Source organism: Mytilus californianus, unplaced genomic scaffold, assembly GCF_021869535.1.
Source record: "Mytilus californianus isolate M0D057914Y unplaced genomic scaffold, xbMytCali1.0.p SCAF_9, whole genome shotgun sequence".
Lineage (NCBI taxonomy): Eukaryota > Metazoa > Mollusca > Bivalvia > Mytilida > Mytilidae > Mytilus > Mytilus californianus.
Window position 1 is genome coordinate 12,561,540 of NW_026262745.1, and position 18,382 is coordinate 12,579,921.

At 31.2% G+C, this 18,382-nt stretch overlaps 2 protein-coding genes across 2 annotated transcripts in view; one reads left to right on the plus strand and one right to left on the minus strand.

The window, feature by feature from the left end:
- Window positions 1–4,952: 4,952 nt before the first annotated feature.
- Window positions 4,953–11,744, minus strand: LOC127715581 (39S ribosomal protein L30, mitochondrial-like). The gene is made up of 3 exons (XM_052221670.1): window positions 11,589–11,744; window positions 6,803–7,057; window positions 4,953–5,417 (listed from the first exon to the last, which is right to left on the minus strand). The coding sequence occupies exons 1-3, from the start codon at window positions 11,604–11,606 to the stop codon at window positions 5,013–5,015; spliced, it is 678 nt and encodes a 225-aa protein (XP_052077630.1). The 5' UTR covers window positions 11,607–11,744; the 3' UTR covers window positions 4,953–5,012.
- A 1,612-nt stretch (window positions 11,745–13,356) lies between these two features.
- Window positions 13,357–18,382, plus strand: part of LOC127715558 (medium-chain acyl-CoA ligase ACSF2, mitochondrial-like) — a 28,545-nt gene continuing 23,519 nt past the window's right edge. Inside the window, exon 1 of the mRNA XM_052221646.1 lies at window positions 13,357–14,096. Coding sequence (XP_052077606.1) covers window positions 14,032–14,096 — 65 coding nt within the window. The 5' untranslated portion in view covers window positions 13,357–14,031. The remainder of the gene's footprint in view (window positions 14,097–18,382) is intronic.

Below are 18,382 nucleotides of genomic sequence, written 5' to 3' on the forward strand. Positions count from 1 at the left end.
ATTTTTATGGGGGGGGGGGGGGGGGGCGTCTAGGATGAAACATTTTGTCCTGCCTTTTTTTTTTAGTTGTAATCTCTGTCCTCTGTCCTGCCTTTTTATTTTTCACTCTATTCGGTCCTGCCTTTTTTTTTTTCATTTATCCTGACTTTTTGTTACATAAATTGACATCCTGCCTTTTTTTTTTGCAAAGTGTCTCATCCTGCCTTTTTTTTCACTCAAAACTCCTGTCCTGCCTATTTTTTTCAAATTTCATCCCACCCCCCCATAAAATCAAATGGTAGCTCCCTAACATGAGGTATCTGCATACAAGGCATAAAGCATCCAGGTCTTCTAGCTTCTGAAATATAAAGCTATATAAAAATAGTTTGTGCTGCCGCCACTGTTGCTGGATTGAAATCCCTATGTCTCTCATTCAGTCACAGCTGGCAAGACAAAAATCCATTAAGGAGTCGGCTGACGATTTTGGCTTTGTTGGCTTATTTGTAGATCTTGTACCGCAGATCAGTTTTGCTATTATAGTTTCTGTTTATCTTCAAATATTTACAGGATAGTAGCCAAAATAAAATAAAATCGTCATTTAAGTCTTAATGGGCAATAACTCCTGTAAAGAGCCTGACAAATTGGTCAAACTTGACAGATGGCAATTCTGGTCATTCTGAATATTTCTGCCTCTTTTAAATATTCTATTTCTATAATGACTTCCGAGATAATAGAAAATACTTACCGGTACAATTTATCCCTATGTTCTACTTTTAGCCTTGACAGCCATATTGGTTGACAGACAGGATCATCAGACACATAAAAAAAATAGATACCAAACCAATTTTTTTGGCTAATCATGGTTAAAATTAGACACTAAGTTTCTTCCAAATAGTCTTCTTTTTTTTGGAAGAGGAGGGGGGGGGGGGGGTATTGGGTGTCAAAAAAGAGTCAAGGTAAATCCACAATAAATGGAATTATCGAGCTATGAAATTAAAAGGTTTATATCAAAGTTAACATTGGTGCAGGATAAGCATCTCAATATCTCCCATCTTGCAAAGAATGCAAGACAAAAAATTAGGAATTTCTTTCTTAGGTGTACACTTGCTTTAAATGATGTACCTTATTCTGATACATAAATGGAAATTCATAAATGAAGTATTAGACTTTTTCAACTTTGGACCCTCTATAAAACATTAGATAAGGACCTTTTACACAAATATAAGCTCATCAGTATCCCAAAACTGTTTTCTGTCAGATTTCTTTGAGATCCAAAGAGGCTGTAGACAAGGGGATCCATTATCACCTTACATTTTTCTTTTATGTGCTGAAATTCTAGGAATTTTAATCAGAAAGAACAAAGAAATTAAAGGAATTAAAATTGATGACACCGAATATCTTATCTCCCAATACGCAGATGACACATCAATAATACTTGACAGTACTCCCAAATCTCTAAATGCATCTCTTCGCTTACTACAAAAATATAAAAAATAATATGTCTGGTCATCATATGAACTTGGACAAAACAAAGGTGGTGTGGATAGGCAAAAAAAAATATAGTCAAGACACCATGTGTATAAAATGGGGATTGGAATGGGGTTCCAGTAGGTTTACATTACTAGGAATAAGCTTTTCTGTCAATTTGCATGAAATGGAATTGTTGAACTATGGTCCAAGAATTAAGGAAATTGAGAATATAATAAAAATTTGGTCTAAATAAACATTAACACCAGTTGGAAAAAATAACAATCATCAAGACACTAATTATCTCAAAATTGAACCATCTGTTTTTAACATTACAAGCACCATGCAAAAATACTAACTGACAAAATTTATTCATTTATTTGGGAAAACAAACCTGACAAGATAAAAAGAGAAATATTATGTTCTGAACACAAATTAGGAGGGCTGAAAATGATAGATATTGACAAATATATGAAAGGATTGAAACTAACATGGATTAGACGGTTGTTGAAAAACAACCCAAAACTAAATAAGCTACTAGAAAGTAGTGAAAAAAATCAGTATTGAAAACCTAGTTTATTTAGGCCTAACAAAAAGATGTAAAAACCCTTTTTGGGAAGAGGTCTTTAAAGCTTGGACAGATTTACAAATAAATTTACACCAAAAAATGAAGACGAGTTTGTATCAGATTCACTCTGGAATAATGAAAATATTAAAATAGGAACAACATCTATTTTCTATAAAGACTGGGCAGATAAAAGGATCTTTTTGATAAATGATCTATTAAACGATGAGGGAAAATTAATGACTTTTCAACAATTCCAAAACATTTATAAAATTAAGTCAAACTTTCTTACTTATAATGGGGTAATTTCATCAATAAAATCATATAATAAAGCTCTCAAGAAAGATATATCCATAAACAATCTTAATAAAACACAAGGACCAATTATTCCAAATAATATAAGAATATTTTTTTTATCAAAAAAAGGCTCCAAGTTATGTATAATGTTCTATTAGAAAAAAACAGTACTAAACTTAACTGTGAAGACAAATGGTCCTTAACACTGAACAAAAATTTTGATTGGAAAACCGTGCATAGTATGTCTTTTTACTCCACAAAAAGCTCAAAACTTCAATGGTTCCAGTATAGAATCTTACACAAATAAATTTTTATTTAAAATAAAAATAAAACAAAGCGATAAAGGTACTTTCTGCAATGAATTTACCAAAGATATTGAACACATATTTTGGACATGCCATAAAATAGCAGATCTGTGGATAAGACTCGGTGACTGGATTTATAACCAAACACAAAATTGAAATAATTATCCCGTTTAACATGGATATAATTTTATTCGGAAATTTAGGAAAAACAGAAAATAATAATAAAATAAAAAATTTAATAATACTATTATCAAAATTCTTTATTTATAGAACAAAACTGTGTGAAAATCAAGTCAGTTTTGCAGGGCTGAAAAATTATCTAAAAGAAAATCTAATACTAGAAAAGAATGTATTTCTTAAAACAAAGCCTCTTCACATTGCCAACCTCTACTGGGACACCTGGCTTCCATTACTAGAATAATTTACACTTAACAAATTAGCATTACCCTATGTAATGTTACTGTGTATATTGTTTTAGCCTTCTCCACACCACCATATATGTTTTATTTAATATATTGTTATATGTTTGTTTATTGTTTTTTGTTCTTGTTTTGTGCCTAAAACCACATGTATGTTTTTTAATATCTATTTTGTGTTTGTATGATTTTTTTACAATGAAAAACCAACTTTGCCAAATTTATTTAATGCAAAGTATTGAAAAAATATCTCAAGATACATGCTAGATTTGACCAAAATACTGCTGCCAAAAATCCAAATTTCAGTGATTTTTTTTTTCTAGGTTTATTTTTTTTTGTTTTTATTTATTTATTATTTTCTCTTCTCTTCTCTCTTTTCTTTCTTTATGAAATAAAATTCTCTCTTTATTGAACAATATGGAAATAATGGATACATAATAATATAGTGTATATATTTTATAATTTAGAATACTAACAATTACTAACTATTTTCTATCTAAATATACAATCTAATGTTTAACGAGGCTGGGATAAGGTACCAGTATTTCTGTATCCAACTTACAAATGTGAAAGTTTTCAATAAAGTATAACGATTTAAAAAAAAATAAAAATAATTTAGGAAAAAACGTTTTCACAGTATCGGAGAAAAAAGACATAATCATGAAAATGGGGTCAACGAAGTTAGATGAATCCTAACAGATTGACATTAACATCTAAGTTACAATCATTTATACATCAAATAAAGTTAACCTAAATAGATTGTTTATAGTCTGTGAGAAACAGACCTTATCACAAAACGTCCTCAGGCAGTGACATCAGTCCATCCCTAACTAATACACTGAATTAATACTCTGAAATTAAAATTAAATGTAATTTCAACTTATACCAGGAATTTTCAATGGCTGACAGATGCGATACATGTACAGTGCATCTAGGATTTACTAGCTGAATTGTACAAGCCATAAAATATTTTGGATATAATGATTGATTAATTGAATGGGGTTTAACACCATTTTCAGTACTATTGGCTATTTCATGGCGATCAGTTAATATTGGTGGAGGAAGCTGGAGAGAACCATGAGGTGGAAAACTGACAATCTTAGTCAATTAAGATTGGAGTCGAATGCACCTGCCACATGCTGGATTTGAACTCACCTCAATGATGACAGGCTAGTGATACAATAGTTGAACTACTTAGACCACTTGGCAACCGAGGTCCCTGGATATGATATAGCAAGACAGTAACTATGCTAACCTCTAGAATCTAGATGTCATTTTGTTTTTGTGTCCTTAGGTTACTGTCTCACTGAAATTTACCCCATCATGCCTTTTATTCATACTTTCATTACTGTCAAGTTTCTCAGCACAACTAGAGGCCAGTTGTATTTTAATTAAGCCTGCACTTGTAACTTGCTAACTGTATGTGTGCTACATTGTACAACATGTATATTGATTACATGTATCTCCCATCAAATCAAAAGTGCATTGTATATTGATTACATGTATCCCCCATCAAATCAAAAGTGCATTGTATATTTATTAAATGTATCTCCCATCAAATCAAAAGTACATTGTATATTGATTACATGTATCCCCCATCAAATCAAAAGTGCATTGTATATTGATTACATGTATCTCCCATCAAATCAAAAGAGGGGTTCCTACAGTAGTTTCAGATCATGGAGATATTAATTTTAGATAGGATGAAGTACTCAATCCGACATTTAATGCTTTTGTCACTTATATCATTCCATACCATATGACAATACCAAATAGTGCAAAAATACATGAATCACAAATATAATCTCCATTTTGATATCTGGGGGTTGTTTAAATAGGCATCTATGAATGACAGTTGTTCCACAGGAGTGTTTAAAATGTATGCACAATAGATGAAATACCAAAAAGATGTAAAAGACTAAATAAGAGAAATTGATAAGTTTTAATAATCTTGTTAATTTTTATCATTCTATAAGTAGATCATTAATACCAATCTTTCCTTTTACCACCCATGGCTTTATCTCCAAAATATCTATGTTCTTTCTTATCTTGATTATATTCATAAACATGTTCAGGAGTAAAAAATTCTGAATTAATATCCCAATTATCCAATTTATTCCTGGCATGTTTTCGCAGTTCAAGAAAATCCATCTCCCAGATATTTAATTTTGGTTCTTTATCTATTGTTATAGAATCTTCAGTCACTGGTTCCAATTTTTTCTTCACAATAAATTCCCCATTGTCTTGTAAAATACAGTGTTCAAAATCTTCTTCTGTTTCAGGTAATCCATATGGAAATGTTATTGGTGTGATTTTGATCATATGTGCCACTGATTTTAAGTCCTTGTTTACACTTGGTGTATTCTTCAGTACAACTTTCTTAAACAACTAAAATATAAAACATGGATGTAATCTCATGTGGAATAGGTTCCCAGTTACAGGATACCAGTCCAGTACCCACGAATGAAGTACCTTAATAAATCTACTATCTTTTAAATGGGATATTGTACTGAGATGAAAATGATTTCAAGATGCCTAAATTTGTAGTATATCTAAAAGGTATTCATTAAACTTTCAACTTCTGTTAAATTTTAAGTGATTCTGAAATGTATAGGGTGGATGATTGTCTGAGTAAATGGTCCAAATTTTATTTTCGATTTTAACCTGGAAGTTAATAAAATGACCCTATCAATACTCAAAACAGTATTGCTCTCTCAAATGCCGGTCATGACCCTTCGAGAATTCTCAAAGAAACAATGAAGGGGGCTAATATTACAAGAAAGTTATTGACATTTTTAAGTCTAATATAGGGAATAAAAAATCTACCCCTCAGTTTTGATAAAATTGCATTGAAGTAATGGGGGAAATAATAAGGTCCCCGTTCCATGTGTCAGAATCTAATCATGCTAATGAAGAGCATTATGGGTAATATCATTGTTCATAAACTTTTATAAATAAAAACATATCATTGGTTGAATACTTATTAATTTTGAAAATTGTAAGGATTATTTTTTTTGGGTACACTTCTGAATCTTTGAATTTAAGATGACACTACTTCTAGTTCAATGAACAAATTACAGTTACCTAAAAGAACATGCATGTTAAGTATTTTTGTATAATTTAAGATATGAGATAGATATCCCTATAGCAATGTATGTAATATTTACCATGGAATTGGAATGTAACAAAAACTTAGTGTACAATATTCTGTCAAATTACACTATTGAAATATAGCTTAAAATTATTGACGTCATCATTGACAAAAATATGTTTAAAACAGTTTTTCAATTAATTAATTGTTGCTTGCTTTCCTTCCAGTAGCTAATATTTCATGCATGTTAAGAACAAGAACAAATTAACAATGAATACAATGAGTAGGTCTTGTAATAGAGGTCAACCAGCATGACCAAGATGAAGGGTGGGAAATTTATAAATGCATTGGAAAATGATGGATATCATGGATATTAGATAGGGACATAATTTTAGCCTTGCATCAGGCCACCTACAGACCCCCTCAGAGTTGTTGCTAGCGTTCTTTAATGTACATGTTTATTGAATCTTCTAATCACCTTTGTGAACCTTATGTCCATACATGCACATTCATATACATGTATATCTATTTTTACAATGACATGTGCAAACTCAAATCGAAATTCAAAGATGACTTGAGGCCAATGAGTGGCTAGGTAAGATGATAAAAGAACTAAAAGACCTTATATGAATGGTCTTATTTAAAATGGATTATAGCACTTCTAGGACTAGGTTTTAACTACCTTTATATCTAGTCCATATTTTTCACATATTTCTTTCTCCCAGTATGGTCTTCCTGATAAATCTTTCATCCTCTGTACCATATGAAGCTTTGAAACTTCTTGCTCTTTTTTTACTCTTTCTTCTCTCCCCTGATGTCTCTCTACAATTGGTGTAGCCCATGAAAAGTCTTCATCAATCACAGCCTGCTTGATACTCTTTCTATGTCTCACTTGACCTAAATTTAATTTTGGTAAACATCTAAGCAAGACAGATACCTAGAAACAAAAATATATCTTTTCAAATTTTGTACTGCTAGCTATAGTTATCAATTATTTTGTATCTAATTTATATAAGATAAACAATTAAAAATAAAATCAAACATTAGAAGTGTTCCAGCTTGAATAGAAGGGCAGAAGTGTGCTGCTAGTTGTCTGAAAAGGCACTTTAGCACAATCAACCAGATAATTAGGGCACTGTTGGACAGTGTAAATGATCTTGAATATTGCAAGGCTCAACTGGTGGACTATAGTTGTATTTTAATCTTTAGAAATTTTTGTGTTCTTGATCTGATACCTTAATTACTAAAATGTATGCTACATAGTTTAAGATTTACACCTGTGGATAGGAACTATTTTGTTTTAAATATGTATTATTTTCTGTATGTGATCTTTTTTGACCCGGCCCGATTAGGTGGTGTTACATCTTACAAAGTCTATCCAAATTATTTTTGCAAAGAATTCTGCTCAAGCCAGTGCTAGGGGTCGTCTTAAACTTGAAGTGAGGTGAGAGTTTTTGCTCTATGTTGAAGGCCTCACTGTGACTTTGAGATGAAGAACAGCAATAAAAGTGCTGTTCCTTTGCTTTTAGTGTGTTTTTTTTGCTGTGCATATACTGATTTTGTGTCATGCTTGGATACCCCATATCCTTTGTTTTTCTATTGATGTTGATTCCAGTAAGAATTTCTTATCACATTATCATACCATTAACATGATTAGTCCTACAATAATTTTATCTCGTTTACATTTTCTCTAAAATACAAATTAATTTTAAATCTATAAATTTCAATTGAAAAATTTTTGTGACCTCGTGATCATGATGATATACCCCAAAATGAAAATAATGTCACATCATTGGTTGAATTTCCATTGTTTACAGACATTTTTAACCAATCACAATGACATGTTTTGGTGTACACTTTTGAAAATTTTACCTAGAATGCATTAGATTCTGAAACGTCAAATTCCCAAATGAGTTTTTTTTAAATAAAATCAAAATATGATTGTTGGTGTTTATCTCCACTTTATGCACTTTTGGCTATATTGTGGTGGTAAGTTTTTAATGGTGGAGGACCACCGACCATCAGCAGGAAAACTGACAATCCTAGTAAATTACAATATAACATTGGAGTCGAGCATAAGTAAACAAACACGCAAAATACACTCGATAAACCAATTGCCTTCAGGAATCTGTCTAACATTATCAACCATGTAGGTGATATATCTACCTGTATAATAGGTGATAATATGTAAACATAGTAATTTGTATGAGGATCTAAATGGGTAAGGAATAACCACTAATTCATAAATTGGTGGATTAATTGAGATATAATCCACTGTTTGACATAGTGAGATAGACCAATTGAGGTATATAATGCAGTTTTATCACAAAACTTTTAAAAGATATTCGAGTATCTTTTTGCTCATATACCATGTTAAGTAGTTAAGCTTTGACAAGTTCTTATTGGTGACATGTAATTGCATCTGACTTCCTGTTCTGCATTTTGTGAGAATGTGGATTATACCTCAATTGAGGTATAATCCACTAATTGATGGATATTCACGAATGGTTTCCTTAAGTCTGCATCAGTTCCAACTTTAAGAATTGTTAGTCGAAATGGATAGGAATAGACTGTGTAACAAAAATAAGATTTAATAGATAAAAACTCATAATTTATAAGTAGGAAAAGGAGGGTCATTTTAGTTTTTAGGTTTATATAACAAAATGCAGCACGAAGTGTCAGAATCAATTACATGTCATCAGTAAGTGGTCATCCAAGAATGTTATGGTAAATACAAAAAGATGCTCTAATATCTTAAAAAAAATTTTAGTATAAAAACTGCATTATACCTCAATTGGTGTATCTCATTATATGTCAAATGGTGGATTATACCTGAATTGAGGTATAATCCATCAATTAATGGTTATTCCTGACCTGCTGAACGAATTCTAGTCACTTTTGCACCCAGTATAGTAAATTCAGCACCTAATCAAATCTGGACCTGGTTAATTCGGCACCCAAGGCAGTTATTTCGGTACCCATGATTAATATATATATGTTTTGCAAGTAAACTATTGAAGACTCTGTTTTTTTCAATTTTTTTTAAGATATGTTCGCTCGAGGTATCACTATATACAACTGTACATTAGTTTAAACATATTTTTTTGTTTGAAAAGGACACACAGATTAGCAAAAAGTTTTTCAACTTAGTATTAGTAACATCTTCTCCAAACTGTACAACATCAAACAGCAAACAACTGATTATTTTTCATTGTGTCTTGTAACTGCTTAATTACATGCACAGGATGATTTTTTAACGTGGATTTAATCAATCTCTGCAATTGTACATTGTACGTTTTGCAAAAAAAACAAAAAATAAAACAAAAAAAAAACTATTCTCCCCATACCTCAAATAAAAAAAAAAAGGGAAAAGGTCAAAAACATTTGGTGCCAAATTGACTAACCAAATGCCGAAATGACTTTAAATAGGTGCCGATTTGACTTTTTCTTTGGGTGCCGATTTAACTTGTACCCTGCTCAGAGGCTGCTGTCAATGTCAGTGCTGAACGGGAGCGTCTTTTTACCACAGAACACCACAGAATACCACAGAACACTACAGAACACCACACAATACCACAGAACACCCAAAATTTACCACAGAACTTCGAAATAATAATACTTCAGACATTATTATCGTGCTATTGTTAATTCTTTTTATAATTTGACATTCATTATTCAAATAAAATTTATTTTTCTATTTAGGGTGGACTCATTAACGCTACGCCCCCAACTGAATGGCCAATATAAATTGGGATCATACCGAAAACCCTTAGCTATTCAAACCATAATATATTTATATTTGTGACATTTATATTTTAAATACATTTTAATCTTTTTTGTAATCTTAATTCATTTTTGAAAATGTTTAGATACATTAAGTAATTATTTGTTAAATTTATTTTGTTTTACCAGGTGTTTTTTTTTGTCACTTTTTTATGAATTCTATGTTAAGAGTTGTTACAATAAATAATCAAAATGGTTAATGTAACATTTTATTGAAGTTGTTGTCAACAAATAATTAAACTTTATTAAAGTGATTAATGAAGTTATTTGTTAAGCTGATATCTAGAGTTGTTCAAACAATTGGCGAATGTGTGTACATCAAAGTTTTCTCCATTTATAGAGTTATATATAAAACTTCAATAAGATATCTAATTAAAAGTTGTTGTAGGACAGTAATATTTGAGTTGACTTATAACATATTATAAGTGTGCCTTGTTAATTGTCAATTAAAAGTTCAAGCTCGATGACTGTTTTTGGAATCTTATGTTGTGTGTGTATCTTCTCCAATCATTTAACAATATTTCGGATTTTTACCAAATTTTGTATGCATTTAGAAATCGTTGAACTGAGCATTTACATATATATTCTATATTTTTTAGTCCAAAATTAATGTTGACCATAGCAAGTTCACCGACACAATTAAAGTACCGAAATTTAATTAGATAAACCAATTTTGACACTTGTGGTAATCACCAATTAACATGTCATTTAAATTATCACACCTGAGACATCAAATACATTTAATTAAATTATCTTATATAATCAGGTGGCAGCTAGAATCCAAACAATGAAGAATTTTGTAAATATTCAATTATTAATGAAATATATATTATGTTAAATAGAATGTTGAAAGCAGTCTTCCTGATCTAATTATTGTCTAGTCATTTCAAGAATAAAATTTTTATGATAATAAAAATTCAAGATTAAAATGTGAACCGATGATCACCATCATTTTAGTTGGAAAATTAAAATCATTGTCTTATAGGTTTATTAATTTCACAGAATAAATAGTTACATATGAGATCTTTCTTAATTTCACGAAAAAATTTTGTAAAGCAAAAGAGTTATTAACACTTTTTATCGATCAGTTCAATATATTCAAAGCGTATATTGATCAGCGATTGAGAAAACCGTACAGTAATTTTTTTGTTGCTAAAAACTGTTTTTTTAAATGTTTATTTTAGATTTTCATTATTACAATGCATTAGTTTAGTGTCTCAAAGGTCTCCAAATGTAAACAAAATATGGAAAATAACAAAAAAGTTATGATCATTTTTATCTCATCCAGTCTGGGACTGTTAGTATAATAGTCCCATATCCAGTCAATCATCATGTCATTGGTGTAACCCGAATTAAAGAAATAATATAATTCGGAATTATTAGATTTGCGTTTTATAAAGTAATTTTACTGTTCTGTGGCATATTTCAGTAGTTTTGTTGTTATTTGTGTAGTTCTGTGGTATATTTTGAGTGTTCTGTGGTATTCTGTGGTGTTCTGTGGTAAAAAGACGTTCCGGTGCTGAACAGCTTCATGAAAATTATATGGATTCCTCTTTCACGTATTCAGAGGTAACAACTGGCTTTAAAAATACATGCATCTGTACGAATGGCGAAAGTTTAAAAGCTTATTGACGAGCCAAGTTTCTACTGTGGTATATAATTGTATCGTAGCAAAACAATCATACTTTTGTGAAGTTTGACATGTTTCGTCTCTGGACCGGAAATATGTGTTGCTACAGTAAATACAGAACATTCAGGAAACAACTCCGATTATCCGTGATAATAAAGTTTACGATCTTAGGATCAGGATCAGGACGGGGAACTCCAAAGCAGTCTGCCTACTAAATATAAGTGGAAAACATTAGTGAATTTTAAAATGTCAAATTATTGGAATAATGCTCTTCAAATTGACACAGTCCAAAAGACATCACTTAAATATCTAGCTATAATGGAAAGCCGCATATCTCCTACACCACATTGCAACATGTTCGAAAAGGTTTAATTAAAAGTAGGATGATGACACGAACGTATACACTACAAGCTGATCGGCATAAATTCAGCAGATAGGAAATTACTCCAACTTGTCAAATGTGCAACCAAGAACCAGAAGCTTTCATGTCGATCCGGCCCCACGTCGATCCGGCCCAACGTCGATCCGGCCCATATTTAAAGTCGATCCGGCCCAATAAAAAAATATATTTATAAGGAATAAAAATAAAGATATATATTAATTGTAATTCATAAATGTTTATGAGTTTTATTATAATGTAAAAGATGTACGGTAAAAAAAATTGGCCTTTGACAAATATTTTCTTTAGATGAGTTTAAAACAACTATGTTGATTATGTGTTCATTACAACTTTTCAAGATTATTGGGTATAATTATAATAAAAACGTATATAATTGAATTTAGTACAATCAACAGACATCAACATTAATCAGCAGTAATTAGCATTTCTTTCAATCAGTTGACTGTGATCTTAACAAGTCTTTCATCCTGTGTAATAACAAATAGTTACATACACAAGTGCGTCTGGTAGATGAACAGAGTCTTGCCCGTTGGCAACGCACCAAGTATCAACGGTCACAGGGACGCCTCTCTTCACTATGGGAGCAACTTCAAGACGGTACCATCACCACCTCCTTCTTCCTTCGTGCCGTCGGACACATGTACGACATTCCTGTGCCAGACCCAGAACCAGAAGAAGACACTGACAGCGAGTGATTTAATTGACATTGAGTGAACTGTATGACTTGTGTTATGTTAGTGCATATGTGGCTACAATCTATATGTTTATATAACATTTATTTATTAAATGCTTAATGAGTATTCTTTATGTTTAGAATAATAAAGTGCGTTTGTTCTTGGTGAGCTAATCAAATTGAACAATTATAGTGCTGTTAGTTGTTCTATAATATATATTATATATGTACTGCGTATGATATTTACTGTATATGTTATTGTAGTGCTGTAAGTGTGACCCCTTTTATATTATGCGAGTGACAGTGTAACTGTTAGTGTAAATGATTTAAGAGTTATATATATTTATGTGAGTGTCAGAGATAGTGTGTTTGTTAGTGTGTATGAATTTATTGTTATATTATAGTAGTGCTGATATTATATTTTAGAGAGTGAAAAGGTGCATTCAGTGTAACTATTTTGTTATTATCTTGCAGTAAAGAATATTGGATACTCATATAACTTGTTTTTTATCTACATACTATTCAAAATATTGTCAACTTTAAAAAAATATATTGACTATATTCGATATTACAAAAAAAAACGTGTGTTATAGAAACCTTTGATGTTACCTGAAAAAAATACAATTAATTATTATAAGACATAACGCCAAACAAAAGATCAAACTATAAAGACCTTGTTGATTACGTAACTTTAATCAATCAGGATTTGATTGAATTATATAAGTGATTACGAGTGGCATTACCTTAGTTCACAATCATTAGACAATTGTTGAATAAACAATTAAACCAATTATAGACTAATGATTTGATTAAACAAACCATTATGATGTAGGGACGGATCGACGTGGGCCGGATCGACTTGGGGCCGGATCGGTTTGGGGACGGAACGACCGGATACCGAACCAGAAGACCTTATTCATATGCTTACTAGTACCTGCTCAGCATTAAGTGAGACAAGAAAAGAAACTTTCAACCCGATAAAAACTTATGTAACCAAATTCATTGGAGAAATGAAGTGGAAAGAGACATTCATTGATAGACATAAAATTACAGTCCTTATAATTGACTGTACAAACTTCACATATATATTCAGTGAAAGCAAGCTCAAAGTCAAAATAGAAGAACTAGAAATGCTCACAAGTGATATGTGCTACAAGATGCATAACTCGAGACTAAAACTGATAAGTGTTTAATGGCTGTTGACAATTATCACTCAACTTAGATACTTAAAGTCTATTTTAGATTTTAGCAAGTGTATATATATTCACGGAGTGTGTACATAGTTAAAGACTTTTTATCCATATTACCCTCAAAAGAGGGGTGTTCCTAACAGAGGAAGCTTATACGAAGAAAAGAAGAAGGACGATTACATAACATAGTTTGACAACAAATTTCATGTGATAAGGACCTAGAGATGGTTTTAAAATGAATAGACCCATTTTACAAAGATTTATTGCAACATCTTCCCAAGTCTTTAAGCTTTCTAGCAGGTAGAGATAATCAGGACAGGAAGAAGAAGAATATTTGAATATGTGTTTCTTTTCTTTTCAAGCATAGATCATTGTACACTATACAAATCCTTGATTGTATATCATTAGATACATGTCTAAAAAGCACAGGCACTTGTTTTTATCCATAGGGAGGTCGACTTCTATTAAAGATGCTTAGTTGACGATAGAAAAAAGTGCCTGTAGGCTGTACTAAAAAGCCTAAGAATTTGACACCATGCATATGCATGCTTGGCTCAGGCATCCCTCTTGCCAAACTACAATAAAAATAGGCTGCAGACCATATGCAGTCAGGGGACTTACTTAAATGAGTGTTTTTTTAAATCACTGATTCAAGTAACATTGTGTCCACAAATGTTGGAAGTAAGAGTTGTCTTTCTTTAATAATCACCTATTTAAGTAGTACAAATAAATAGGTGGGTCTTTTCACCACCGAACACTACCGCACACCACCGAATACTGCCGAACACCCCAAAAAACACCAACCACTTAGAAAAAAAGTGATATTATACAATAAAACAATAAAATCACGTATAATTGAATCAATTTTTAGATTTTTATGTGCATCATTTTTATGTTAAAGTCGATAATCAATATAATGAAAAACGTCTTGGGAATCATCACTATTTTTCCTGGATTACATTGTGTGTATAATATATATTTCAAATAAAATTCAAATATATTCATAATTAGTAATCAGTTCAAGTATTTATCTTCGATCTCTGTTTATTGGTTAGATTTTGATATTGTCTCTTTTCTTATTATATTTATCATGTTTATTGGTACAGATATTTTATAGAAGAAGAAAAAATGAAAAAAATAAATATTTGAGGTGTCCAATGGCAGTGGTGGTTTGCGGAGTTGTGGTCTTATAAGACTCTCCTTTTCTGTTCGATGTAGATATTTGGTCTCTTAATCTTATTATTTGATGAAGTAATAACTTAAATATTATATTTAGGTGACATTTATAACGATAAAAGATAAAAAAAAAAAAAATTGGGGTGTTCGGTGGTGTTCGGCAGTGTTGTTCGGTGGTGAAAAGACCTACCGCAAATAAATTAATAGACTAAGTGATATAATTTTATTGTAGCTTTAAATATACAATACTAATGATCCAGGGACTAATTATGTTGCTAAAATTATCAGAACCAACATCTGTGTTGATAGGATGACCGGTCATGTCAGGTTATGACCTTGTACTGAATCTCGGATAATGACATGAAAAATCACTTAAGTATCATACCTCTATTTTCTTAAAAAAAATCACTTCTTTAAGTATTATTTTAATTACCCCCATTAATTTCAACACCCCGAACAGTGAAATTTTGATCGTGAACAGTAAAATTTTATTACATAATCTGTTAGATGAAACCTTGAATTTTACAGGAAAATTACTCCCACTGCTGGGAAAAATCTGTTAAGAAAATATCAGTTCATTATTTAAAGCCTTTATTATAGTATTTTTTCAACAAATATAGAATTTACAGCTAAATGATTGCATCAAAGGCATAAACCTTGCTATTTAAAAGAAGAAAAGCCCGCCTTCATTTTTTCCAATTTTACTTATAATAAGATATAATCTAAACCTATATGTTTAAAATTTTGGTAAAACTACAAAATCACAATTTGTGATAATATTTCAAATTTGCTACTTAAATAAGTGATCTTTAAATCATTTATTTCAGTAAGTCCCCTGACTGATATGTAATATAACAAATCCGGGTCCGTGGGCTTAAAAATGTTCGCTCCGTTTCATGTTCCCACCCTGGGTCTGTTTGTGCCCTACATGATGTTCGCACCCTGGAACATATATATATAATTCTGCTTATTTAGTGTTGTATTACAGCTTTCAAATGTTGATATATATATATACCATATTTAGACCCCACTACCAAGAAATTAGTTTAGCATGCACACGTATAAAAATTGCGGTTTTTATCCAACGCAATCATAGGTTTGAACGTTGTTTTCAATTTAGACTTGTTTATATTTTTTCGTTTGGGCTTGTATTATATTTGCCTTTGGGTTTATATAATCCGTTCATCCTATTTCGACTCTTCAAAATTCAAGAGTCAATCCTAAATTGAGGTAAATTATATGGCCTTCCAAATACCGTTTCGAATCCTAACATCACTGAAGAGACATATATACCATATATATATATATATAAACATTTTTTCTTTATGATATAAATATAAGGAGTTGTCATATGATTACCAATGAGACAACTATCCACCAAAGTTCAAGTGAAGTGGATGTAAGCAATTACAGGCAACCGTATGGCCTTCAATAATAAGAAAATCCCATACCATATAGTCCGCTATAAAAGTCCCTGACATGAAATATATGAAACAATTCAATAGAGAAAACTTGCAACGATCTAATTTATTACAAAACTATTTACGAAAAACAATTATCACAGACATGAAACAACAACAACCACTGAACTACAAGCTCCTGACTTGGAACAGGGTAAGGCACATAAAGAATATGGCGTGATTAAAGATATGTTCTAAAGATGATATAGATGTGCAAAGCTACAATGTATGTCATGAAGAATCGCTGTAATTTCTAATATCACAAAAGCCAAGGACTTAGCTATAGGGGTTCTACAATTATCCAGTTCTTAGAATACAAATGTTATGTAATATGTCTATCTTATTATCATTCAGAGGTGCAAATGAGAACTAAAATGAAATGGTTATTTGTTTTCTAACATTATGTGACATAACCATGATAACTGGAAAAGTTTATCATAAAAGTAACCAAAGGAAGTTATAAGTTTGGCCTTTCAAGGGACATAACGTATTAATTCTAAAAAATCTTGTGAATGATTCTAGCTGACTAATGTTTTAGCTATATTCCTGATTCAGGGTCAATTTCCTCAGAAAAGTAATTTAATATTAATTTCTTTATAATAAGTATGACTCTGATCTACAGACAATGACAGATAATGATGAAAGTTTAAATTTAATATCCAAATGGTGTTACAGTGTTATTTAGAGTCCATCATCATTCTTAACTTACATCGTATACATGGAAAATTATTTATAATTCAGAGAGGGGAAGTGTCTGTTATTTACCATATTTAATCACAAATGGAGAAATACCACAGTACCAATTTTAAAGTAATGCTATGACCTTGCCAGATAATTAAATACACAACCTCTGTTACCACAGAGGCAGTTATCTAAATAAGTTATAGAGGAATGACAATTTGTCAGTGTATTCATTGGCAACAATTCAAGAGGTTTATTATTACAAAAATTTGTCACCTAAACCTTTATTTAATGCATACATGGCTTGGCAAAGTACGGATAAAGAAACCTTCAAGTCATGCATACAGGAATGCTGTTTGTATATTATTCCACTGTTTAAACATATTGATAGTTTATTCAATATTTGATTGGTTGAGACTATCCCACGTGTCATTGAACAAATCTTCATATTCCATTCTGAGGATCATATTCCCCTCTGAAATGTCGGGATTACTTCGTGCGAAGTTACGCACGGTTAATGTACATAACGTTTTGAACTTCTTATTCTTCTTAAAATAGCGATAGCAAAAATCATTATCATGTTCACATTTATTTCAGACGATAAAACAAAAAGACTTATAATTAGATTTTGATCCTTACTGTTTATCAGTGGGTATGTCGTGTTTAGTTTGACTTACAAAAACAAGCGGATAAGAAAAAAAATGTATGCAAAATAATATTTAATGTATTGATAGTAAACAAAGCAAAGGCAGTGGAATAAAACATTCATTTCCCTTTGCCTCGGGAGATATGAAGATTTGTTCACCCTCGAAAAATCATATTTCCCTCGGGCAGAGCCCTCGTGAAATATGAATATTCTTGGGTGAACAAATCTTCATATCTCCCTCCGACACGGGAAATAAATGTGTATTGTTCATTGGTCACTTATATACATGTACATCTGGACACATTTTTGATAATATTTTAGGCCTGCATGAGAGAATTTGAGTTCAGTGTTGATAGCAGAACTTAATTTGTTTGTTCCTATTAAATAATTCTCAACATTTATAGACTATACATATGTACAATTTAGAGCTTGACATATTGTATAGACACTATAGGTGTCTATTGTTGAAGACTGTATATATGTCACTTTTATTGTCCTTAAGACGTCTTTTGGTTATTTTTGTTATTGGGTTGCTGTCTCATCGACATATACTTAACATCTCCTTTTATTCAAAATCACCAAACAATTCTGTACCATAATATATTTTACATGCAAAAGTGATT

Bases quoted from the DNA above. Each gene is read 5' to 3' on its own strand.
- LOC127715581 (XM_052221670.1), bottom strand. The intron at 5,418-6,802 runs GTAGTTAAAACC...TTTATATTTTAG, and splicing joins AATATGGACTAGATATAAAG to TTGTTTAAGAAAGTTGTACT.